General features: G+C 38.7%; 1 protein-coding gene across 1 annotated transcript in view; it reads left to right on the forward strand.

The window, feature by feature from the left end:
• The window catches only part of CHMP4C (charged multivesicular body protein 4C), a 29575-nt gene extending 2194 nt beyond the window's left edge, over nt 1–27381 (forward strand). Inside the window, exons 2-5 of the mRNA XM_060610801.3 lie at nt 17740–17917; nt 20759–20873; nt 23781–23946; nt 24134–27381. Coding sequence (XP_060466784.1) covers nt 17740–17917; nt 20759–20873; nt 23781–23946; nt 24134–24198 — 524 coding nt within the window. The 3' untranslated portion in view covers nt 24199–27381. The remainder of the gene's footprint in view (nt 1–17739; nt 17918–20758; nt 20874–23780; nt 23947–24133) is intronic.
• The last annotated feature ends 262 nt before the right edge of the window (nt 27382–27643 follow it).

Raw genomic sequence — 27643 nt, forward strand, 5'->3', positions numbered from 1 at the left:
TTATTCTTTGTCATTTATCCTTGGAAACTTCACTGGTGTTAGCCCACACCTGATTTTACAGTGATTCTGAGAGTAGAAACAGGGTAGTTAGCATGAGTTCATCTGTACTCTAAACTATGGAAAGAATTCACGGGCCTCTGTATCAGAAACCCTGTCAATATCAGCATCTTCCAAATAAACCAGATAGCTTCATATACACAATAGTTTCTGTTTTCCATTAGCTACCAAGAAATATTTTCACCCACATAGTGTAATCAGGCACAATATAATTAGTACAAAATGGACCTTGTGCTATATAAGGCTGTATATAATACAGGGCTGTATACTGTGGTATAAGAGCTGTAGTTTACATTATAATCTGAGTGATATAATGTATGTGCAGTAAAGTTTTACTTCTAGACATGGCTGGTCAGCTAGCATTGTATCAGAAAGAACCACACTCCTAGTGACTACAAATTCTTCAGTAATCTATTTCTCTACAACAGAAGCTTTGCCAGCATTCTGAATGTCAAAAGTGGGTTTTATGGGTAAAATGAGTAACTTTTAAATTAGCGCAATGAATGTTAGAAATGAGATCTCATTGGGGAAATTATAGATATCCTAAATATGTGGATTGAATAAAATAGTTTGAGACACTTCCTTGCTTCCCATTGTAAGAACAGGTGATAAGAATCTACTGGAGGTATAACCAACTTAGAATGCTACCTGAGGCTTGATCTCAGATCAGTGCCATGTCAAGTCCTTGGATCACGTGTTGGGGCACCTGGGTGGCTCAGTCGGTTAAGCGTCCGGCTTCGGCTCAGGTCATGATCTCACAGTCCGTGGGTTCCAGCCCCGCATCGGGCTCTGTGCTGACAGTGTGGAGCCTGGAGCCTGCTTTGGATTCTGTGCCTCCCTCTCTCTCTGCCCCTCCCCTGCTCATGCTCTGTCTCTCTCTGTCTCAAAAATAAAAATAAATAAATAAATAAATAAATAAATAAATAAATAAATAAATAAATAACATAAAAAAAAAAAAAGTCCTTGGATCACGTGTATTTCTGACCAGGTGCACCTCCCACAGGGCACAGCACCTTACTAGGGGATGTTACTGCCTTCAGGGAGCCTTTCATACAAGGTAGATTGGAGGCCCTGAAAAGACATACACTTGGGACTTCATTGAACTCATGGAATCCTGAGTTTTTGCCTGCTTGCGGTGTATGTTTGTTTATGCAGCATTTAGTCTGAAACTTGCTCTCACTGTATCTTATGCCAAGGTTGTGCAGGCATAGCGAATTCTTCTCACCTCAAACTTCTTTGGTAGTTACCATAATCTACCAAAAAGAACGAATGTGCACCACCAAATTGTTTTTGCAACACCCATGATATTCAAGGCCCTGTTGATCTTTAAGATTAACATTTGGAGCAAGATTTATAATTTGGTTGAAATTTTAGGTCTGAGGGGTGCTTGGGTGGCTAAGATGGTTAAGCATCCAACCCTTTATTTCGACTTAGGTCATGCTCTCACAGCTTGTGAGTTTGAGCCCCACATCGGGCTCTGTGCTATGTCAGTACAGAGCCTGCTTGGAATCCTTTCTACCTCTCTCTCTGCCCCTATCCCACTCATTCTCTCTCTCCCCCCACCCCTCTCTCAAAATAAATAAATAAACTTAAAAAAATAAAAATAAAAATAAATTTTAGGAGGTCTGAGATTACTTGATGTAGCTTATGTAGATTACCCCTGCTTCATAGGTGGTAATCTCCTTTACGGAAGAGCAAACTTTTTACATACTACTAACTTTTATTCTTTTTTATTTTCTTTCTTTAAAGTTTATTTATGTATTTTGAGAGAGAGAGAGCAAGAGAGAGCGTGAGAGCTTGAGCAGGGGAGGGGCAGAGAGAGAGAGGGAGAGAGAGAATCCCAAGCAGTCTCCATGCTATCAGCACAGAGCTCCACTTAGGGCTGGATCCCACCAACCAAAAGATCAAGAGTTGTACACTCACCCAGCTGAGCCACCCAGGTACCTCAGTTTTTCTGTTTTGAGCCCTATCATCTGGAGCAGTTTTTATTTATTTATTTTTTTTATGAAATTTATTGTCAAATTGGTTTCCATACAACACCCAGTGCTCATCCTGAAAGATGCCCTCTTCAATGCCCATCACCTACCCTCCCCTCCCTCCCACCCCCCATCAACCCTCAGTTTGTTCTCAGTTTTTAAGAGTCTCTTATGCTTTGGCTCTCTCTCCCACTCTAACCTCATTTTTTCTTTTTCCTTCCCCTCCCCCATGGGTTTCTGTTAAGTTTCTCAGGATCCACATAAGAGTGAACACATATGGTATCTGTCTTTCTCTGTATGGCTTATTTCACTTAGCATCACACTCTCCAGTTGGAGCAGTTTTTAATATTAAGTCACCCTGATGCCCAGGTCCCACACCCATAGATTCTGATATAATTGAATAGAGTGGGGCTCAGTCATCAATATTTTTAAAAGTGCCTGGCTTAAGGATGAGTAACTTAAATCTATAGTAATGTTAATGAGTTAGAAATACAAGGTCCTTTCGTCTTGAATGCTTCCTGTTTTCACATGATGGCATCTATATGGGCATCTATGACACTGATAGTATTTGTGTGCTTCACTGGGATAACCAGGGACTAACAGCTTGGGGACTCTTGACGCCCCAGGCTATGGCCTCTGTAGCTGAAGGAATCCGTATCTCAGCATACTGCAACCGCCTTCCTGCCACACTGGTCTGGTGGAACACTTTAGGGGTTGATATTCTTTTTTTTTTTTTTTTTAACGTTTATTTATTTTTTTATTTTGGGGGGTACAGAGAGAGAGAATCCCAAGCAGGCTCTGTGCTGTCAGCATAGAGCCTGATGCAGGGCTCCATCCCATGAGGGGTCACTACTCTAACCTCCCTTATGAGGTCTCTTAGAAAATAATATCCCTAAGAGATGGCCATAGTTATAATGTGCTTAAATGTAAGGTCATGATCCAGTTTTTACACATTTGATAGAGAGTAACTTAGTGTCTTAGTTAGGAGTTCGGCTTCAAAGCAGACAAACCTGGGTTTGATTCCTAGCTCTGCCTTGGCACTTAGACACTGTGTGACTTTGCACCATTTACGAGGCCTGTCTATCGATGGCAAGGATAAGATTGATGCTCACGGTTGTGAGGATAAATGACATTATTGTGTAAAGTCCTTAATTCAATGCTCTGTAAGTATCAGTCATTGTGATAACAGTAGCATTTTTTTTTTTAAGCTGAAATTGGCTTCCTGCTAAGTTCTACTTACTGCCTCAAATTTTGTCTTCTGGAATAACTTCGAATAAATCTACTCCATCTGCCATGTGAAGACCTTTCATGTATTTGAGGACATTAGCCATTTCTCTGTGTCTCCTGTTCCTCAACTTCACCTTCCTCAGTCACTTCCTCAGTCACCCCTTACGGTGCTGAGGTTTGCTAACCAGGGCCGGGTCTAGGGTGACCTTGAGAGTGAGTGCCCCCTTAAATTTGTACCCTAAGTGCCTCTCATTCCTCTCCCCCCAGCCTGGCTCTGTTGCTCACCTTGTCCCAAGCTGAGCAGGAACTTCAAATATATAATTATGTGGAGAGATACGGATCCAGTCTGGGATTATCCACAGGCCTCAGGCTGTGGGAAGTGGGCAGATAGAGATGAAAGGTGGAGACTAGGAAGGAGCAAATTTGGCCACAATCCCTCCTCAGTATCATTACACATGATTCCAGGGAAACTTGGCTCTGAGGCCATTCTACCTCTTCATCGGGTATCTGTTTGGTGAATGAGACCCTAGGGCAGAGAGTCTTGTATTTGAGTGAGCCAGCGCACTTTGAAGCCTGTATTGTTTTTTGCCAAGGATGAATTTGCTTCCAGAGTCATGACTGAGACTTGGTCTTCCTTGGAGTTGGGGTGCATGCACGATCCCACTGGTTTGGCCCAGTGTATGAACCTCCTGGGGCTCTTGAGTTTGCTTTTTATTATATAGTTGTCATGGAGCTGAATTCTGCAATCTCAGATACGAGGGACCAGAAGGACTTCTGTATAAAAAGAATTACATCTGTGTCAGCTGTGTGTCAGCTTTTTTTGCCAAAGTAGTGAGGGCAAGAGCATGCATGGCTCACGTAATACGAGACTGATACAGAATGCAGGGCCCTGATGGATGGGAGCTCCCTTGGGAGATATTACTTACCTTGTGACCTCCTTTCTTAAGAGAGTTTCTCAAAACGTGGCCCTCAGATCAACTACATGAGGATTCTTTGAGGATGTTTGTTAAAATGTAGACTCACAAGGACCCCCTCAAAATTCACATTTAGTACGTCGAGTGTAGTGCCCAGAAAGCTGAACTTTGAACAGATAACTCAATGATTCTGATGCCGACTACAGCTTGGGAACATAGGACGTGTTTATTGTTCGATGAGCTGCTAAGCTGGAAGCCTCTATTCTCTACTCTGTTTTCTTCCCTCACCATTCCTCCTGTTTCTTCCTTCCTCCTCCATCACCCCGAGACCCAGACGAGAAATTTCTACCCACCTCCCTCCTGTTGACTGCTGAAGAAACATTTCCAAAGCTTTGACAGATCCTCCTTCGCCATCTGAATTTGTTTTCTTTAGGGAAGTGCATACTACTCCATAATCCTTTTGAAGGGTCTCAGAGGTCTCTAATATTCAAATTACAACCAAGCATCATCATAAAGTGTTCTGCATTCCTCCGATTATTTGATACTTTGTACCATACCCTGTGTATTCTGGCACCAGAGAAAAGAAAGAGTTTTATTCCTGGGGCATTAAGCACCCACATGGGGGTCAGGTCTTTTTTTCCAGTCAACTGGTCTTCTTTCTTCTGGCAAACATAGATCAATGGAAATGTGACCCTTCCTCCGTTTTCACCCCCAGTTTCTCTCCCACCTCAGGAGCTCCTCCTGGGCTTTCATTCCATGGTGGAGGAAACTAAAACATCTGAACCAGCCCTGGGAGCCTATTCACTGAAGTTGTGGTATTAAAACTTCTCACTTTCCTACTACCTGCCTTCCCCCCTCTGAGCCCTGGCAGGGATCCTAGTGGACCTACACCCTTATTCACACACTTAGGTACAGAGTGGCAGAATGCCCTGGGCTTTTTATCTCCTTTGTTCTGTTAATACTGCCTCAGTTTGCATATGCTTTTTCACAGGTAGATCAGTTGCTTCTCGCCAGTGGATTCGGAGTTAAAAGTCCCAGCCAGATTTACCCTCTCCCCATTTAAATCAATGTGTTAAGCTTGCATTCAGTATTTTACATTTATTTGTTACATATCATCTTATTTTCAATTAAGTCTTAAAATTCAAATTTTATTGTCTTATATGTGAGCTATTTCTTTTAGTTGCAAATTTGATCAGTAGGCTTTTTTTTTTTTTTCCTCCCTGACAAAGACTTTGTTAAAATATATTGAATAAGACAGAACCCAAGGACAGAGCCTCGTGGCATGCCTCTAAAGATTTCATTCCAGGATACCTCTGCATTACAGTAACAATGTTTCATCTAAGATTGGGCTAAGGCATGATTACCTATTTGACAGATCAACGCTCAATGAATTCAGTTATTTATCTAGCTATAAATATACCTGATCTACATTTTTAGCCCATATCATCTTTTTTCTCCATTTTTTTCTCTTTCCCCTAAGAATGCTTCAGTATACCTTGTGGGTTCTATTCTCAAAACCAAACTATATGCATATACTTTGCTTCACAAATGCCCATTTATGAACTGATAGCTTCATCAGATTCACCTGGAGAGCTTTTTAAAATGCCACATCAGGAGATTCTGTTTCAAGAAATCTGGGATAAGTTTAGGATTGTGATATTCAAGGCTTTCTGGTCGATTTTGATGTGCATAATGTTAGAAGGCTAGTGGGTGGTCTATGGTTTTTCCTTGAGTCAGCATCTAGTCACCCAAAGAAAACAAGCCAATGAGATTACTTTGGTATTTTTCATCTTTGGGGGGCTCATATTGGCTTCTAGTTATCGTTGTCTTCTTTTCTAATCTCTCAGAAACTGGAGTGCAGGGTGTTTCTCTTCTAGAATCATTCTTTCAAGGTTCCGTGGCACAGATGTTGACAGTTTACTGATGTGTTGTAGCTACTTCTCGTAGGGTAATTGGTACCATTTCTTGTGTTGTGTAACTACATCTATTTTTCCCCCTTTGTGAACTTGGAGCAGCATTATATATTCTGGAATAGTCATTTTTATTATTATTCTCCAGGCACAGAGCCTGTTTGGATTCTCTCTCTCTCTCTCTCTCTCTGCCCTTCCCCCACTGTCAGGTATGCATTCTCTCTCTCTCAAAATAAATAACTAACTAAATAATATTAAAAATAATAAAATAAATAAAAACTTAAAAAAATAAAATTGAATGCTAGGCATCTGGCTTAATGAAATAAAGTTTATACTTTTATGTTTGTCTTTCATATAAACTTAGAGGAATATAATTATGCAACCAAATACTGAACACTTTTGATATTTCATTCTCTATTTATTTATTTTCAACGTTTTTTTAATTTATTTTTGGGACAGAGAGAGACAGAGCATGAACGGAGGAGGGGCAGAGAGAGAGGGAGACACAGAATCGGAAACAGGCTCCAGGCTCTGAGCCATCAGCCCAGAGCCTGACGCGGGGCTCGAACTCACGGACCGCGAGATCGTGACCTGGCTGAAGTCGGACGCTTAACCGACTGCGCCACCCAGGCGCCCCCATTCTCTATTTAAACGTGAATTTCTGTTGAATCTCTTTGATGCCTTCACGTAGTGCGATATGCTACCTATCTGTTACAGGTGTGTCTTATTTGCTTTAGCAGTTACATTGTTCAAAAGGCCTTTCTCAGTGAGCAGTGCTAATTCCATGACCAATTTTTTTTAATTTGAAGGTCTTTTGTTTTTAAAATTTTTAAGTGTTTATTCGTTTTTGAGAGAGAGAAAGAGACAGAGTGTGAGCAGGGGAGGGGCAGAGAGAGGCAGACACAGAATCCGAAGCAGGCTCCAGGCTCTGAGCTGTCAGCACAGAGCTCAACGTGGGCTTGAACTAACAAACCACGAGATTGTGACCTGAGTCGAAGGCAGCCACTTAACTGACTGAGCCACCCAGGCGTGCCCCCATGACCATTTGTTGCCATATATTTAGTACATGTAAGTGAAAGTGAATATAGCCTTAGAGTTTGAACAAAGATATTATCCTAATTAAAATTTATACTTTGTTCACCGCAGCAAGAAAAAATGCTATTATTATGTTAAACCAATTTATACATATTAAAGATCACATATGTAAGAGCCTTTGGTTTATCTTTTTGTAAGCAATTTGAAAAATTGTATTTATGTAAACTATCTTCCTTTGTTGAGCATCGTTCTCCACTTACACTTGAAAAGTTAAAGAATAGTGCAGCTCATCACCAATTGCAAGGTAAACCTATTCATAAAGAATTTCAAATAGAAATAGTGATCTTAAGGATAGGAGATATATGTTTTTCAAGATGTGTTGATCTTAGGATCCCAAGGGAATAATCATAGAATCCTAGACAGTGAGAGCTGAAAGGCACTATACAGATATAGTTTGTTGGTCCTCAGGAGCATCTGCAAATCATGGACACAGTAGTAGGAAATACTGGCACATCATGTGAGCAAGGAATATGCTACAAGTAAACTATGTTATACATATACATACACATATTCATACACAAATACATACATGTAAATACAAACACCTGTGCACACATGTACACATGTATATACAGATATATGCACGTCTGTATACATGTATACATATATACACATGCAATATAGAATTTCATCTATAGGTACATGTGCTTATCCTGTAGAATTAATCATAATCAGCTATTTCTGAGTTTTTCTGTTTAATATTTGCTGGTTTCATATTCATACTGTTTTCCCTACATTCTAGGCAATAGCAAGCTCATAGAGGTTACCAGTGCATGAGGTTACTAATAATACTAGTGGCAGGTAGAAAACTCATCCACTCAATTAGTTATATATTCTGCCTGGTCAAACAGTAACTGGGTTTTTACAAGGAATATCACGTACATTTTAATTACTACATTGGTAAGTTGTTCCAATAGCAGGTTAATTCGACTTGCTTGGCAGTTGACCTCTGAAGCAATTAATTATAAGAAATAAGAATTTCAGTGGATATTCAGAATGAGTCTTATGCAAGCATTTCTTCCTTTTTTGACAACTCAAGGCTGATAGCACTTTTTGGACATGACCTTTCACTCTCAGATTTAAGTATCTCTTATGTAACGTCCTGGCGGTAAGAACTGCTTCATCTCCAAAAGAAGCTGTGAGCTTTTTAGAAAGAGGAGAGTAGCATCATTTCTGTTGGAAAATAACTTTAATATCCTTTGCCCATTTCCTATCTTTCTGGAGATGGAAGAGGGCACTAATTATCCACTTTCTAATCTTTTATATTTTATAATATTAATCACCATTTCTCTTTTTTTTATATAAAATTCATTCCAACATTCCTGGCTTGCTTACAGCAGTATTCCACTTCCAAATGTCCTTTCCTCAGCTTATGTCCTGATGACATTTACTATTGGTGAGACCTCTGAAAATATGGAGGTTGTTTATAAGACCCAGCTAATGTGGCAAGCTGGTGTGATTTGCTCTATTTTGGGGTTTATAGATTCTGGCTTCTAATATATCTCTGCCAGAAACTTCACATGGTTTAGTAGGAGATTTGCATCAGGAAGAAGGTTGGGGGCTAGAAGGAATCCTTTGTGTGACACTTTTTATCATTCATGTGCCTTCCTGACTAGTGTGGGTGATTATAAGTGTAGACTGTTACCCTGGCTTCATCTACATCGCCTCCTTTCTGATGTCTGACCTCACCCTCCAGGGAGAGTGTGTACATTTCTCTGCGCATCTACTGTACCTTGTACATGTCTCTTGTCACTCTCCCTCTATGTCTCCTCTGCTACTTGAAATGTAACTTACACATGTTAGTATCTGTGGTCACAATTTCTGTAAGATAGTGGGTGTTTAATAAATGCTTGTTCACTGATGTTTGAATGCCCACTTCATATCTGCATCCTCTGAGATTAGAGCCTCATTTCTTTTCCCTGCAGTGTGGTAGATCTACAGTATATACTTGTGGAGCAGCTGAAATGAGTGGACAAAGTATATTTTTTTAAACTGAAGAAGGCCAGGGAAATTCATAATGGGGCGGTCCTGGCCAAACGAACCTTAGAATTTTCTAGTATTCTCCCAGCTACTTTCTATCTAACCTGTGACTTTGAACAGAAACATTTTGCTTTTATTCCATTTGTACTTATCAGGATGCTTATTCAGACTGTGTTTTTCAAGAACTAAAACAAGGTGACATAAATAGAAAGTATTATTTACTTAATGAAATGATTTGTATGTGAGTAAGAACAGGGCTTACTTTAAAGTTTCTCAAATAAAACAACATGATTATGATACTTCCTAGTTAAAAGCAAAAGAGGACATGACCAATTATGTGTGATATGTATCTCTTTTTTTTCTGTCCGAGATTTTATTTACATTCAAGTTAGTTAACATATAGTGTGGTATTAGTTGCAGGAGTAGAGTTTAGTGATTCATCACTTACGTACAGCACCCAGTGCTCATCACAACAAGTGCCCTCCTTAATGCCCATCACCCATTCAGCCCATTCCCCCACCCACCCCACCCCCCAGCAATCCTCAGTTTGTTCTCTATATTTAAGAGTCTCTTATGGTTTGCTTCCATCTCTGTTATTTTATTTTTCCTTCCCTTCCCCTTTGTTCATATGCTTTGTTTCTTAAATTCCATATATGAGTGAAATCATATGGTATTTGTCTTTCTCTGATGGAGCCTTTCTCTGATTTGTCTTTCTCTGAGTGTATTGCAACACTCCGCATGGTTGCAAATGGCAAGATTTCATTCTTTTTGATTGCCGAGCAATATTCCGTTGTATATATATTCCACATCCTCTTTATCCATTCATCAGTTGATGGATATTTGGGCTTTTCCCATAGTTTGGCTAGTGTCGATAGCACTGCGATAAACATTGGGGTGTGTGCCCTCTGACACACGCACTATTAGCACAGTTGCTGGGTCATAGGGTGGTTCTATCTTTAACTTTCGGAGGAACCTCCACACTGTTCTCCAGAGTGGCCGCACCAGTTTGCATTCCTACCAGCAGTGTAAGAAGGTTCCCCTTTCTCTACATCCTCGCCAACACCTGTTGTTTCCTGAGTTATTAATTTTAGGTAGCCATTCTGACAGGTGTGAGGCGGTATTTCTTTGTGGTTTTGATTTGTATTTCCCTGATGATGAGTGATGCTGAGCAGTTTTTCATGTGTCTGTTAGCCATTTTGTATGTTTTCTTTGGAGAAGTGTCTGATCATGTCTTCTGCCCATTTCTTAACTGGATTATTTATTTTTGGGGTGTTGAGTTTGATAAGTTCTTAATAGATTTTGGATATTAGCCTTTCATCTGATATGACATGTGTATCTTCAGCACTCTCTGGGATTTCTCTTCCAAGCCCCGTCTTTTAGGCCTTCTCTAAAGACCATCCATTCCTGGTAGAGAGAAGAGCTGTCATAAGGCAGCTTCATATTTCACAAACAGTTTTGTCTATAGTCACTGGATATGATGGTTTCTATAATGTTCTTCCTTTTTTGCAAACTAGTGGATTAGCGATGCACACATTTGTGCACTCCGAATGAGTGAAGAACAGACTGACCTTTACAACCACGATGCCCTGTACATTATACGAACAATGAAACTGTAACTTTTTTCTGTTTTTAGTTGTTTTTCATAGATGACTGGAAGTCTTCTTCCTCTGGCAAAGTAGTAGTTGAGTAGAGTTGCTTAAGGCTAGTGGAATTTTGGTTCAAGTGAGTAATTCTTAAATTTCAGCTGCAGTCCTGAATGGGCTGTAGTAACTCTTGCTGTGTCTCCCAGCAGCAGAATATGCAGGTCACGGTTCTGTATCTCCATTGCTGAAGGAACGTCACTGTTAAGTGAAGAGACAAAACTCCTGGCTGTCTCTCCACTGCAAAGGAATATAGTAGATTCTTTTGTTTTAGAAGGAATGTTATACAGGTTTCACCAGCTGCTTAAAAGCACACACAGGAGTTGAAAGATCTAGTTGCACCTTCTATACCGGTTAAATTACATGGCTCTAAAAACGTCCTTCTTTGCCAAATCAGGAGCAAAGTTTAATTTGCAGTAGTTGTTCCATGTCTTTAAAAATATGCAGCTGTTTTTTTCCCCAAATCATGTGTTAGAAAACAAAATCAAAGCCTGTCTAACTCATGGTGGGTCTGAGGCATCATCATTTCCTGTGCAAGCTCACGGGGAGACTCCTCACATACACTTCTTGGCTTTTGGAACATAAGCCTCTTGTCTTAGTGTTTGGGAGAAGCGTACTGTGCCAGGCAGAAGTCACAGCAAGTGTCAGGCGTCCTGGGGCCAGATCCAGCCATGCAGAAATCACTGGGTTTGCTCACACAAAGTGTTTGGAAAAATGTGAATCAGCTTTTAAATTTGGAGGATTTTGCATGCAAATCCAGATTTCTTGCTTCTTTTGAGTTTGTGGAAGGCCGGGCATGGTCACGGTGGACTGGAGGTCAGCAGTGTGGCTTCCAGTAAGGTTTATGCTCTGCTGGTCACCAGAGTCCCTGCTTCTTGCTGTTGACTCCCTGATGCAGGGGCCAGGGTCCACTGCCATTTATTATCGCTCTTGTACTATTTCTTATCATATAGACTAATATTCCTCTCTTTTTTTCTCTCTCACAGGTGAGAAAACAAAAAAGGCCTTTCTCCGTAACCTCTCTCTGCTTCACTTAACTTTCATTGCCTGCTTGGGTCCCTCTGAGATTAGAACACTGCTGTAGGCCAATCTGTAGTGTGTGGTGTGGGAATTAAAGTATAGGTTGAGATCTGAACTCTTAGTGAATTTTCAAATTTTTTCCCGAGTATTCTGAAGGTCAGAAGCCATATGTTAACATAGGCATTTAAAATTGTGTCCAAGCCAGAACTCATTATTATTAACAGCAACCATTTGCAAAGTTGGGCATTATACCATGTGGCTCCCACCATATGGTTCTGACAATCCTGTGAAGGAGATGACGATTATGAAGCTCCCTTGTATTTCGTAATCACTCATGATGTGTCAGGCACTGCACTAAATACTCTGTATATGTTATTTCATTTAATCCTTCCCCACTGAATGAGTTATATCTTCATTTTCCAATAAGCAACTTATGTTGCACATAGGTCACATAGGTATGGATAGATGGAGCCTAGGTTTGAAAGTAGGCAACTTGACTCCAGTGCACAATGTTCTATTGTCATCTACATATTATTGTTGTTACTATTATTATTACCCAAGTAGGGAACATCACTTAAGACTTAAGTCACACACCGGGGCGCCTGGGTGGCGCAGTCGGTTAAACGTCCGACTTCAGCCAGGTCACGATCTCACGGTCCGTGAGTTCGAGCCCCGCGTCAGGCTCTGGGCTGATGGCTCAGAGCCTGGAGCCTGTTTCCGATTCTGTGTCTCCCTCTCTCTCTGTCCCTCCCCCGTTCATGCTCTGTCTCTCTCTGTCCCACAAATAAATAAAAAAACATTGAAAAAAAAAATTTAAAAAAAAAAAAGACTTAAGTCACACACCAAGGTTATTATGCACAGTTATTAATTGGTAGAGTAGTATTAAAATGTAACTCTAGGGGCGCCTGGGTGGCTCAGTTGGTTAATCGGCCGACTTCAGCTCAGGTCATGATCTCGCAGTTCGTGAGTTCGAGCCCCGAGTCGGGCTCTGTGCTGACAGCTCAGAGCCTGGAGCCTGTTTCAGATTCTGTGTCTCCCTCTCTCTGACCCTCCCCCATTCATGCTCTGTCTCTCTCTGTCTCAAAAATAAATAAACGTTAAAAAAAATTTTTTTAAATGTAACTCTAGTGACTCCAAAGTCTCATCCTTTATATCAAATTGCATTTTTTTTATTTTCAGAAAGTATTCTAAAATTAATTCTAACTAGGAAACACAGTGCATTTTTTAATAGAGAACTTTAAATTTTTTCTTAAAAAAAAAAAAAAGGAAAATGCTTTTGGGCCGATGGATACCAGTTATATTCCAAATAAGTATAGACACTGAACCAGCCCAACAAGATAGGGAGGAGACATACTTGGAACATTCTATTTCTGGGTATGTTGGGTGGAGATGTGTATTTGAAGTTTACCTTCCTGAAATTTTCTGATATTTCTAAGATTTTTAAATGTATTCTAGTATTATGTTCTGGTTATGGTGAGTTATGGCAAAAAAGCCAGGGAACTTCTTGCTCATTGGTCTCAGAAATAAGATACACAATTGCATAAATTAATGAATGTTATATAATTGTTATTAGTAATGATAATATGTAATTTCTAAGTGTCTACCTTGCATAGGCACTATATGAGGTGTTTTCCATAAATTATCCCTAATTCTTAAGACAATCACCTAGCATCATGGGGATTATATCCCCATTTGCAGACCAGCAAACTGAAGCTCAAAGAAAGCAAGTGTGTTACCCAGACGTATGTATCTATGGAAGAAGAAGTCACACTCTGGCCTTGAAGGCCATACTTTTTCTATTATGCCATGCTGTCATTATACCGTGTGCACAAAATTGTCAAGTTTATTTATTTAATATTCATTCATTTTATCTACTGTAAAGTAGGTCAATAATAGTACCTACTCGTGGAGTTCTTGTGAGTTAATGGCATAATTCACACAAAGCACTTAGCAGCAGTTTGGCATGTAACAAATACTCAAAGTTAGTTTTTGTTATGTATTTTATTGGCCATGGGCCAGGAACTGGGCCAGGTACTGGGGAAACAGGAGAATAGGATGCTACATCTTTCTTCAAAGGGCTTATGACTGGTGTAGTGGAAGTGGGGTAGAAAAGGTTTTACAAATAATTATAATGCAGTGTGATAAATGTAGAAGTAGAAATGGATCCACACGCAGTGTTAGTGCAGAGCACCAACTGGTAATTCTCCCCATGTTGGGGGGAAAACTTTCACACAGCTCTGGTCATTAATGTGATGAGCCTCTGTACAGGGTGATATTGTGTAATATCATAGAAAGGTCTGTATGCCAGGTAATTTTTTAAAAATTGTTTTAGTTCTTTCCCAAAGGACAGGTTAAACTAATAAAAACTCTTTCATGAATGAAGTGTAAGCACTGTTCAGCAGGGACTTGAATTGTGATGTTGCACCTGGAGAGGGAAGCAGAGCAGAGCCTGATAACCCTGGACCTCCACGGTGGGCAGGGAGGCGTGGGGGAAGAAAATTACCACTTACCAGGGAAATATAGAACAATGTTCCACACCTAAAATAAAGCCTTTCTTTGTCAAGCCTGTCTACTTGCTCCCTCCCATGGAAGGAAACCTGCCTGATGGCATACCACACCCACTTCTTTTCCAGAGCTTTGGGCAGCCTTGCCTTTCAAGAGAGAGGCCTCACGGGAAAACACTTATGTAACTACAAGAGGCCCAGCTATTTATACTAACTATTGTAGTCTTTCATTTATAAATATGAGCTTTTAACACAGACTCAGAAGAAATTCAGTGAAAGATAATTGCAAGAAAGAGAAGGGTTAAGATAAGCAAAGCAAACAACCAAACTCAAGAGAAAAGAGATGATGTAGGAAATAAGATATGTTAACACAAAACTTGTTTTGGTATCTTCAGGGAGATTCAAGAGGCTATTGAATTATAAGACAAGAATGGGCTGCCATAAAAATGAGTAGCTAGAAGAAAAAAATTCTTACAAGTTAAAAAGCATAATTAAAAATAAATAAACAAAAGGGTAAAATGTAGAATCAATCTAGCTGAAGACTAATTGGTAATCCAGAATATAAAGTTAAGTAATTCTCCTAGAACATAGAACAAAAAGAGATAAACTAATAGATTGAAGGATAGAGCCAAGGAATCCCACATCCATCATATAGAGGTTTCAAAAGAGAGAAAACAGAGAATGGTTTGGTGAAAGAAGTATAAAAAAAAAAAATTCAAAGCATATAGTTTCTCCAACTGAAGGAAGACTTAATTCTTCAGAATAAAAAAAACCCCACTGAATGCTTAGTTGGGAGAAGCAAAAAATAAAAGGCACATGCTTACACCTAGGCTGGTGAAATTCCATAACTCTAAGAAAGTAAATCTTAAACATTTCCAAAGAGGAAATAAGCTAACAAATTTTCTACAAAGGGATATAAATAATATTGTCATCTAACTTTTCAAATATTGATTACCTAATGACAATGGAATAGTCAGAATTTTTGAAATATTTTGAACTGAGAGTTCTATAAAAAATCCAAACTATTATTCAAGTTTGAAACAAAACGAAGACGTTTTCAAGCCTATAGGTATTTAGAGAATTCATATCTATGCACCTTTCTGGAAAAAAAAACCTTTAAGATTTATTCTAGTAAAGTACAAATACTCCATGAAAGGATGATGTAGGATACAAGAGGCAATAGTAAGGAATTAAGCCAGCAAATTCTATAGTTTATTGTAAACTGTTGAAATTGTGTCTGTCAAACTTAATGCAATTGTTAAGAATTAAGTTTCCTTCAAAATTGAAAGGATAGTAAAACAACCAGTAATCATCTGTAACTAATAAAACTGAAGATTATTTCAATCAAGCATTGGAAGGTCTGGGGTGAGCAATGAATCTTATTTGGGAACAATAAATTATAAATTTTGATTAATTTTCAACATAGAAAACTTAATTGTATGTGTATAGTTTAATTTTTTAAAATTTTTAAAATTTTATTTATTTTTGAGAGAGAGAGAGAGAAAATATGAGTGGGGGAGGGGCAGAGAGAGAGGGAGACAGAGGATCTGAAGCAGGCTCCAAGCTGTCAGCACAGAGACAGATGTGGGGCTTGAACCCATGAACCTCGAGATCATGACCTGAGTTGAAGTCAAACATTCAATCGACTGAGCCACCGAGGTGCCCTGTATGTGTATATTTTAAATATAAGAGCATACTTAGGGGAATACATTTAGTATATATAATGGTCTAACAAATTAAAGGGGGGAAATGAACAAAAAAATTGATCAATATACATAAAGAAAAGACAGCAAAAAGTAAACAAGAATATAACAGAAAACACAAAAAAGATGATAATAGAAAGACCATATTAGATACCAGTTATCACAATAAATAAACATGAGTTAAAATCTTATATTAAAAGAGACTATATGAATGGTTGAAAACAGTCACACAAACTACGTATCCAAGTATATGCTATTTGTAATAGGTATACCAAAAAGAGCAAATAGAAAACAATTATGAAATATAGGTCCCCATAAAATTATTACAGGCAAATTGTAACAAAAGGAAAGCTGAAACATTAATATAAAGCAAAATGGAATTTAGAGCAAAGAGGTGTAAATGGGACAGACAGTAATATTTTACACTGATAGCCAGTAAAATCTAGCAAACTATAATGACTATGAGTCTTTGTGTGCCAAACAAAAAGCATAGAGTAAGCAAACTAAATCTGTTGGGATTACAAGAATGAATTGACAAAAACAGAGTTAGAAGAGAGCCTTCTCTTAAAAATCTCTGTGGCAATAACTTACATGCTTCACTCTGAAACCATAAAGCTACTTGAGTTCTTTTGTCAGTTCCATTTAATTATCTTTATATTAACATCCTTCTGCTTCTCTTTTCCTGCACGTTCCCTAAATGGCTTATCAAAGCTCATATTTTAGGGTCTTCTTTTGGGGAGGGTGCCATAGTCAAAACTTTGTTAAGTTTTGTGATTTTGTGATTTTCAAATGAAGTGGGTATTTTGTTTAAGAGCTGATGGGAGGGTGTTTGGATATTTTTCTGAAGGCAACATTTCTTTCTCTCACCAGCTTGCTGCTAATTCTTGAATATGACTCTAGCAGTGTTGATCTCATGGGTGCTCATGGTTAGATGTAACCTTGCTGACAGCTCATAATTATTTTAGACCAAGACATGAAGCTCATCAACCTAGGTTTGGGTTCCAGCTGCCACTCACCATCTACCTTCAAGAAAGTCACATAACTTCTCTGGATCTCAATTAGTTTGTCTTTAAAATAAGGAAATAAGGCTAGAATAGACAGTTATTAAGATTCTTTTCTTCCTCTAAAGTTTTGTTTTTCTACTGCATGATTTTTATTCATTTTTTTCCATACTAGCAAAATACTTTTATTATTTTATAATGATAAAAGAAGGAAAATAAAAATTTCTTTTTGGTGTATACCAGAGTGAAGGGAAGTAGAAGAATAAGGGAATTAATAGGATTTTTATGTACTTTGATGACAATAAAAAGCTAACAATTCCACCTGTTTGCCATGAAACTTATCATAGCTCCCCAAAACATATAAAGGATCATACTTTCAAAATCTATAAAAGATAGATTTTTATCCATCTTTTCCCTAAAACTCTATACTGATAGAAACACTGCTGTGATATATTTTATGAAATATGAAAACTGACTTTTCATCCTCTTACACTTGCCAGATCTTTGGAAGAAAAGAATAACAAGATGTTTGATGAGTAGTAGTTGTTGCAGGTGATTGAAAGGGCAGATGTTAGTGTTTCTCAGCTTTATTTGGCACCCTCATTGTCTGTAGGGATTGACAATGCTGAGTCTATGGTTGGTGTTGGGCAGATGTCTCTTGAGTTTGTGGCTTGGGCTTTCTGCTGATAAATGTGGCTTCTCCCTTATTTAGCTGCATTACAGGCACTAAAGAGAAAGAAGAGGTTTGAGAAGCAGCTCACTCAGATTGATGGCACACTTTCCACCATTGAGTTCCAGAGAGAAGCCCTGGAAAACTCACACACCAACACCGAGGTGTTAAGAAACATGGGCTTTGCGGCAAAAGCGATGAAAGCAGTTCATGAAAACATGTGAGTGAATTTGGTCTCCCTCCAAGTCATAAATTCTCTCAATGTTGGGAAGAGCCTTTGGAATTATGTGATGATTTTGGCAGGAATGGAGTTACTCATTTCAGGCTTTTTGACATGTTGGAATGGAACGCCCCCTTGGAGAAAGATTAGAAGTTAGAGTAGGGGAAAAAAAAAAAGACCATGAAAAAATGAAGACGTTCACTTTGCTCTTAATGTTTCCCAGTTGCCTCAATATTGTCTGACACTCCACATGTAAATGCTTTCACACAGCAGTTTTGTTTGTTTGTTTGTTTATTTATTTATTTTGAAAGAGACAGAAAGTGTGTGAGCGAGGGAGAGGCAGAAAGAGGGAGACAGAATTCTAAGCAGGCTCCATGCACAGAGCCCGATGGGGGGCTCGGACCCACCAAACCTTAAGATCATGACTTGAGCCAGAACCAAGAGTCAGACGCTTAACCAACTGAGCCACCCAGGCCCCCCCATGCTGTTGTTTTAAAAAGGCCTAAATGTCAACACTTGTGAGAGTGTTAGAATTACTGAACAGTGGTTGTCAACCCCAGAAAACTACAAAAGAGAACACAGATGGCCAGGATCCTTGAAGAAGGGTAGGGATTGAGCCTTTTTGTTTTTAACCACATTCTCCAGGTGATTCTGATACTAACCAGTGTTTGAGAAATATTGACCTAGAATAATAGCTTTGAGCATGAATTTGAGGTTACATTTGCTGAGTTATATTTAATCCCAGTTTCATTGCCAACTGTCCTTGAGTAAATTACTTTGCTTCTCCCTGATTCAATTTCTTTAGCTGTAAATTGGAGATCATAATAGTACTTACCTCATGTAGTTATTGTGAGATTCAATGAGATACTAGATACAATGCACTTAGCATAGTTTCTGGCACAAAGTAAGCACTTAGTACCAATATTCATAGTGGTAGTGGGGCTGGTGATAATTTGCTTTACATTCATGCTGGGAAATCAGTGACTGAGACCTGATTCTTTCCTGAGATTAGATATGACAGTGAGGTCTGGGTCAAAGATGTATAAGAGCAAAAATGCCTGAAGGATGTAGAGAAGTGTCTGTGGATGGGAAAAATGGGAGAGGGGGAGGCTGGGATCAGTGAAGACATCTTTGTTAACATTTTCTTGCCTTGATAATTCATTGATAATCAGCTGTCATTTTGATAGCTTCAGAAAGATCACTAGAGTCACTGTCAGAGTCAAAAATCTATCATTGCTGTAAAGCTGGGTGCTAAACTGTAGTACAGAATCACGGCCTCTCTCTCCAGGTAGCTGAGCAGCAGTATGCCACCGTATTCCTTTGGAGTAAAGTTCAACCTCAGGCCCAAACTTCAGTTGTGCCTTTCTCATACTCCTTTTTATAAATAAGCTCACTGTATATTCGTTATAATGATAATAATTGGAAATGAGGGGTGATAGGAGGATGCTAAAAGAAAACTTTTTAATGTAAAAATACTTGTCTTCCCATATGTAGAGTCTGGAAAACTTGCACAATATTTATTCCACTGGGAGTCAAAATTGCAGTGTTTGCTTAATAATGAGGTAAATTGTCACTTCTCTGGTATTCGATCAGTTTGCCCTAGTTTCAGAGTTGGAGGAATGATTCAGAGACAGAATGGTAGTGAAGCAGTTCAGATCCTGGCCTTCAGACACTGCCTGCTTAGGCTGGTGGTTAGAGGCCGGTGGGGTTCAGGTGCCAGAAGCTGTCTTCAAAGCAGCTGTCTGTTGTGGGCCTGTGGCTACCTGGATTCCTGTGCTGAGGTTGAAGATTCTTCTGAGAGCTTTGGAGGCCTCATCCTGCTTTCATTAGTATTCTCCCTGGGCATCAGCAGCCATGGGAAAGCTCTCAGGAAGTCAGGATCTCAGAGCCACTAAGCATTCTAGAAGATCTCTAGTTCCAGAGTTTAGCTTCTCTAAAAGGCTGCTGTCGGATAGTTACTGGTGAGAGTTGCCACAGCTTATCTTGGTCATGGTGGTCCTTGGTGGTCCATGGCACCATTTCCTGCTGAACTGATACATGGCAGCATATATTAAATTCTACATATGTTCTACCAGACAAAATTTCAAAATGCATCGACAAATGTTGTTAAAGTCTCTAGTGAGTCCCAAATGTAATGGCCATTTATCAAATATTTAAAATATATGCGTGTATGCAGGTTTATTAATTTTCACAAAATGCAAGTTGTTTTTAAAGTTGATAAATGCTATCACCAGAAATTTTTATTATCTTACTGAAATAACTAAGAGTTCACATTAAATTGACTCATTTTTCATATGGGATTATAGCTGAATTCATTTTATTATTATTTTTATTTGAGAGAGAGAGAGAGTGTGTGTGTATAAGCGGGGGAGAGGGGGAGAGAGAGAGAGAGAGAGAGAGAGAGAGAGAGAGAGAGAGAGAATCTTAAGCAGCCTCCACACTCAGTGTGGGCCCGATGCGGGGCTTGATCTCACAAACCTGGGATCACGACCTGAGCCAAAATCAAGAGTCGGATGCTCAACTGACTGAGCCACCCAGGTGCCCCCAAATTCATAATTTTAAAGTAAAATTCTAAAATATTTAGAGGTGCCTGGGTGGCTCAGTTGGTTAAACATCTGACTCTTGATTTCAGCTCAGATCATGATCTTATGGCTCGTGAGTTTGAGGCCCACATCGGCCTCTGCCCTGACAGCAGAGAGCCTGTTTGGGATTCTCTCTCTTCCTCTCTCTCTCTGCCCTTCCCTGGCTTGCATCTTCTCTCTCTCTCTCTCTCTCAAAATAAATAAACAAACATTTAAAAGAAAAGAAAAGAAAATATTTCAACAACATATTATTTCCCAGGGATCTGAACAAAATAGATGATTTGATGCAAGAAATCACAGAGCAGCAGGATATTGCCCAAGAAATCTCAGAAGCCTTTTCTCAACGGGCTGGATTTGGTGATGACTTTGATGAGGTAGGTAACACAGTGTAAAGAATGGAGTATTATGGGTACTAAAAAGGATAGCTTCCTCTCAAATATAGCAGGTGGGTTTTCATAAATATTTTCTTAAACATCACTAAAGAATAAGTGATATTTGTTAGTGATGTGCTTCTCACAAGGGGGGAATGAAAGTGTTGGTAGCTCTGATTTAAAAGAAAGATTAATATAGTCTAGCAAACCACCCCCTAATTAAGTTTTCAGCTATTAAGGAGAGGCAGTATGTGATTATGTAAAGTTAGTGACTTTTAATGGTTGAAGCCTAAATAGCACCATTACAAGGAATCAAGTGCTCGCACATCTGGGCAAAGCAAAGCAGACTGTGTCGCTCTGCAAGGAACAGACGTATCATGCTCTGTAGTTGTTAAATTAGAGGTTAGTCTGCCTCTGTTTATTACTCAGGCCATGAAACAAAATAAGTGTGGAGTGGCATTATTAACACACACATTCCATTTAGATTAATCAGTCCAATAATAGAGACTATAATTATAATGGTGGTGTCTGCACCGTGAATTTCAATTGTTCTACTCAAAGTACACATAAGTAGGACTAGTATATGTTTTGAAATGTTTCCAGTTGTCTGATTAGTATGAGAAAGAATCTGACTTCCTGACTTTCTACTAAGTAAGATGTGGTTCCATGGAGGCCTAGGAAATGAGAACTGAGTGTTATCAACTTTTAAAAATAGCGTAGACCACCATATGTGGAATTTACGAAACAAAACAAACAAAATAAAAAAAGAGACCAAAAAAGTCAGGCTCTTAAATATAGAAAACAAACTGGTGGTTGCCATAGGGGAGGTAGATGAGAGGATGGGTGAAATAGTGATGGGGATTGAAGAGTACTCTTATCATGGTGAGCACTGGGTAATGTATAGAATTGTTGAATCACTATATTGTACACCTGATATTAATATAATACTGTGGGTTAATTATACTGGAGTTAAAATAAAAAATATGCCTCCCCCCACCAAAATGGTGTAGATGAGTGGTTAGAAACTTCGGCTTTCAGGCCAAATCCTTCCCATAGGCTTTTTGTATGGCACGTGAGCTAAGGATATCACATGTTTGAAGGACCGCAGAAAATAACAGTAGTAACAATAGAAACAAAGAAGACTATGCAACAGAGACTGTATGTGGCCAGCAAACCTAAAATACTGCTATCTGGCCCGTTAAAGAAAGGTTGCCTACCCCTGGTTAGCCCAATAAGCACCTATTGAGTGCATTATGATATGGGGAAGGGACTCTGGGCTCATAAGGACATCTGGGTTCTGCCATTTGTTACTAAACTTTGTGTAAGCCCCTTCACTTTTCTGACCCTTAGTTTTCTCATCTATAAAGTGAAAATTACTGGATTGCTAGATTATCTCTGAAGTTTCTTAATTCTAAAATTATTTTATCAGTGGATGGGTGTTTGGTATTCAAAGGCTGTAAACGATGGAGGAGATGATTATTCTGTCATCATACTTATTAAAGAAAATATCAATATCTTCTTTGTACTGTTGATAGCTCTCAAGCACTATTGACAATTCTGGGCACACCTTCAATGTGGAATAGTGTTCTGCCATTACTATATTTACTATATTTGTTCCTAATTGTTTTGTGAGCAAAAATAGGCCTCAGAGTATTCATTCTGTAAGCCCTTTATTCATATAGCTTGTGGGAAACCAGAAAGCTCACAAGTACACTGACCATACTATTTCACATGGCCTGATGACATACACTTTCATGATTTATTTCCTTTTCATGAGGTAGATTTACCAGTGGTTAATCATTAGGCTTGCTGCATATCTGATATACATTGACTTGGTCAAATGTTGTGGTTGGCTTAAGTACCTCCTGTCTTGGCCCGTAGTATTGTTACTCTCATTTTAATACAAGATGGTGATTTATTTATGTATCTTTCTCCCACATTCAATAATGAACTTCTTAAATGTAGGGACTGTTGATTCAGCTTTGCATCCCCAGCATTGAGTTCAATACCTGACCATGAGTGAGCTCTCAATAAATTTGTTCAATGATGAATGAATGAATAAATGAAGACTCTCCTTGGCCAAATAAACATAAGAGTGTCTTAGGTCATTTCTGATGGTGACAACCTCAGAATTCAAATGATGACAAATTTAGTTTTGACTCTCAAGCTCTCTCAGTGGGGATTGGACTCTACCTGAGTATTCATGGAGCCAGTTATATCTGAACTACCATAGTCATATCTGCTATAAGGTGACTTATGCTGTTAAAGTCTCAAACTAGTCTTGCCTCTCTAAGGTTCTTAGGACAGAGAATAGTTTAGGATTAAGCCAGGTTCTCTGAGACTATAGCTAAAAGAAAGAAGTACAGTGTACCTACCTTGAGGTGCAGTTTTCTTTACCCAAACACACAGCATGATTTATATTGGCTTTGGTAATTTAACAAAGACACCATAGTATCTTTGATTCTTTTTACTTTCTGTACATTATGGCTCTGCTATACCTGTTGTTATGTTTTCAAAAGCATTGGCCCAGATGGAAGTACTTATTTGCTCCAATTAAAGTTTTACAGATTCTTACTTTTTTACAATAGGAAAGATACAGTGGAAAAAATGACAGGCAAGGTGCAAATTTCCTAGAAACTGTGGAAGTTATAAATTCAGTTAACACAAATTACTTGAATAACTGTTTACTGAAGTATTATAAGATTAACTACAACAAATTTGCACAAACCAAAATATTCATTTTTTAATCATTGCTCAGTGTTGCAAAAAAAGACTTAGTCTTAAAATAAATATTCCGTTTCACTGGGTTCTCACATATCAATTGGGTAGCAGATGTTCTTATTATTGTGTTTGAGGAAACCCACTTCTTGAAACGTTAACTTCATAATTCTTTCTTTCTCCTATGTTCAGGATGAGTTGATGGCAGAACTTGAAGAATTGGAGCAGGAAGAATTAAATAAGAAGATGACAAATATCCACCTTCCAAATGTGCCTTCTTCCTCCCTCCCCGCACAGCCAGCTAGAATGCCGAGTCGAATGTCAGGCATGTCTTCTGCTGCACATCGATCCCGAGCAGGTCTGTTGCACACCTCAACTACCTACAGTCAGATACTTGCCTAAAATAATTACCCAGGTCCATCCCTTTTAACACTTGCTTTTTACTTCATAGATGTGTAACTTTTAATACCTGTATTCATACCTGTTTTCTCTGGTGAAAGTGGGAATGTCGCCGCTTACTAATTTTTATCTATTTTATGTTCCAGCATCTTCCAGGAGGGCAGAAGAAGAGGATGATGATATCAAACAATTGGCAGCTTGGGCTACTTAAACTACAGTGGAATTTGTTGACATCTAAATTAATGAACTGTACATTAGACACACAAAAAACATGTTTTTGCAATGTTTAGAAGTTAACAAAGACCTTGTTTTATATTTACACTGGATGAGTAATTGTCTTTTAAGGCTTGTAGGTAAAAGTTACAAAGAATCGCATGTAGACATAGAATCAGGGATGGGAAGAGGCTTCCTGGTAGCATCTCAGAGGATCTTTCCATGCTGATGGGAGGGGGCATTCCATCTTGTTCACTCCTGTATTTCTAGTCCTGGCACATACTTGGTGCCCTCTATACACTTGTTGAAAGAAAACGGAATTCTATGTACGCGTAAAAATGTATAACAGTTTATAGGCCACGTAAGAGTGATGCGTTGAGGATAATAGCTAGAGAAAGTATCTTTCTTTTCTACATGAAGCAAGTTTGCTATGTGTATCCATGTTAGAACGTGTCTACCCCATGGTAAATGCAAATACACCATGTCTCTTGTGGGAGAGACTTCATGTAGAGAAGTCTTATGTGAGTCTATACATAGTTTCACTTCAGTTTCACAGTTTAAATCTTAAAAGAGCTTTAATTGACATTTATTATGCCAATTAAGCTTGGAATGGAGCAATGGATGCATTTCCTAAAATGTTTGAAAGCACTAACAGCTTACACTGCTGAGCGAGAATCTCCGGGGTGTAATTTAGCCACTTAGGAAGCCACGTTAACACTCCCAGGCCATTATGACGCTGTTGTGGCTTCTGCGTGCGAAATGTGTGAATGTTCATTCTTTCCTATTTTGTGCTCTCTTGTATGTTTATTTACAATTTATGGCACATTCCTTGTATATACATAAACATAAAGGCAATTAAAAGTATATCATGAATAAAATTTTGGCTATAATTATTTTTAAATGAAAATAAATTACAAAATGATGGATTGCCCATAATATGTCATGGGCCATAAAGTGACAAATGTCATTATATAAAATGTTCTAGTATTCCCTCTATTTGCTAGGGTACATAGTGGAATGTGAAGAACACTAAACCTGGAGGTAAGAGTCCTGGATTCTAGCCTCTGCTCTGCCATTAATGTAGTATGACCAGGCATGTCATAAACTCTGAACCTTTGTTTCCTCATTGGGAACTCGAAGGGTTGGACTTGATCTCTAATGGGTCTGTCTTGCCACAGGCCTTTTGCAATGCTGTTCCTCTTAGCAGTCTTCCCACCATCCACACACACAGATACCAAATCTTACTTTTTCCTTAAATCTTAGTTAAAATGTTATTTGTTTGGGGAAACTTTTCCTGATTACAAAGACTAAATCAAGTCTCCTTGTTATATGCTTTCATAGGACTCTACTGTCTCTCTAATCACCTACCAGGATTTATATTTCTTGAATTACTACTTAATTATTATTGTTCTTCTCTGCTGGGCTGGATAACCATGAAGGCATGGACCGTACGTCTTCCAGTTCCATAGTGTATCCCCAGGACTCTACACAGTTCCTTGCATACAGACATGTTTGATAAATATTTACTAAATGAATGACTATGAATTTTTTAAAAAAGTCTATTTATTTTGAGAGAGCAGGGGCAGAGAGAGAGAGAGAGAGAGAGAGAAAGAATCCCAGGCAGGCTCCACACTGTCAGCACAGAGCCTGATGCAGGGCTTGAACTCATTAATCATGAGATCATGACTTGAGCCGAAACCAAGAGTTGGACACTTCACCAACTGAGCCACCCAAGCACCCCGACTTTTGTACTTTTTACATCTTTTGGGTCATGATAGAATAACAGGAACTGGATGCTCCTGTTATTCTATGCTCAAACAACTAGAAAACTGGACAAAATATGCACAACAGTAGTTTACAGGGCTTGAACAACAGGCAGCACTGGACTGTGATTCTTGAGAGGGAAACAAAGGAAGTGAGTACTTCCAGTGCCCCCACTCGCTGCCTTCACAGGGATGGGGAACCCAAACATAGTCTGGTACCTTACTGGGTAGAGGAAATGCATGGAGAAGATTCTGGTGTGTTTATGCACACACACACAGAATTTAATAAAATATGGTCTTGTCATCAAGTATATTTCTTGCCATGAGTTCTATCCCAAGCTCCAGTCAAGTAGAAGTTAGACGTTTCTTTTGGTTTTCCTGCCATCTCTTCAATATCAACATCTTTGTCTTAAAGCCTATTTTGTTTGATATTGGTATAGCCACTCCAGCTCTCTTTTGGTTACTATTTACATGGAATATCTTTTTCCATCTTTTTATTCTCAGTCTATATCTGTGCTTGAATCTAAAGTGAGTCTTTTAGGGGCTTCTGGGTGGCACAATTGGTTAAGTGTCTGACTCCTGAATTTGGCTCAGGTCATGATCTCACAGTCATGGGATTAAGCTCCACACTGGACTCCACACTGAGCACGGAGCTTGCTTGGGATTCTCTCTCTCTCTCTCTCTCTCTCTCTGTCCTTCCCTGGCTTGTGCGCTCTCTCTAATAAGTAAACATTAAAAAAATAAAATAAAATTAGTCTTTCGTAAACAGCATGTAATTGGATATTGCTTTTAAGAATCCATTTACAAATCTCTGCCTTTTAATTAAAGAGTTTAATCATTTCCTTTGGTACTTTAGAAATTGTTTTAGCTCTTTGAACATATTTAAAATAGCCAATGTAAAGTCTTTGTCTAGTAAGTTTAACATATGAGCTTTTTTAAAGAACGGTTTCTATTCAATAGTATTGTGGGGTTTTTTACCCCCGTGTGTGGATCATACTTTTTGTTTCCTTTTGTGTCTCATATTTTTTGTTGAAAACAGGACATTTTGAATATTATATATTTGAATAGTATAACCCACTTTTAGTGTTTGTTGTTTTTGATTCTTATACCTGTTTGTTTAGTTACTTTATTGAACTAATTTTATGAAATCTGTATTATTTTTGTGTGCCCCCTGAAGTCTCTATTCCATTAGTGGTCAGCTAATAATTGGAAACAGATTTCCTTAAGCACCTGGAACCAAAATATATTGTATAGACCAAAATATTCAGCCTAAAGTAGTATGCAATACTCTGTACCTTTTATGAATCCATAACAATCTACATGATTTCTTAATATTTCTGTAAGACTTATTTCCTTGAATGTGACATACGCATAGTCTGCACCACATGGAAAATAAGGCTTATATTTCATTTCTGCAATGCCCAGTCCATTCGTTCATTTGTTCTTCTTTCATTCACCAGACCACTTGATAGATATTGTGAATTTAAACAAGACACAGATCCTGTTCTTACGTAGGTCCCAGTCTAGCAGTGTGACCTTGGGAAAGTTTCTTAATCTTTCTGAGGTTGAAATTCTTTAATTCTTTAATGATATAATTGGAATACTATCATTAATCTCATTGGGTTGTCATGAGAATTAAATGGGAATATGTTTGTAAAGCTAGTGCAGTACTTGGTGCAA

This window comes from Panthera onca, chromosome F2 (genome assembly GCF_046562875.1).
Source record: "Panthera onca isolate mPanOnc1 chromosome F2, mPanOnc1 haplotype 2, whole genome shotgun sequence".
Classification (NCBI taxonomy): domain Eukaryota; kingdom Metazoa; phylum Chordata; class Mammalia; order Carnivora; family Felidae; genus Panthera; species Panthera onca.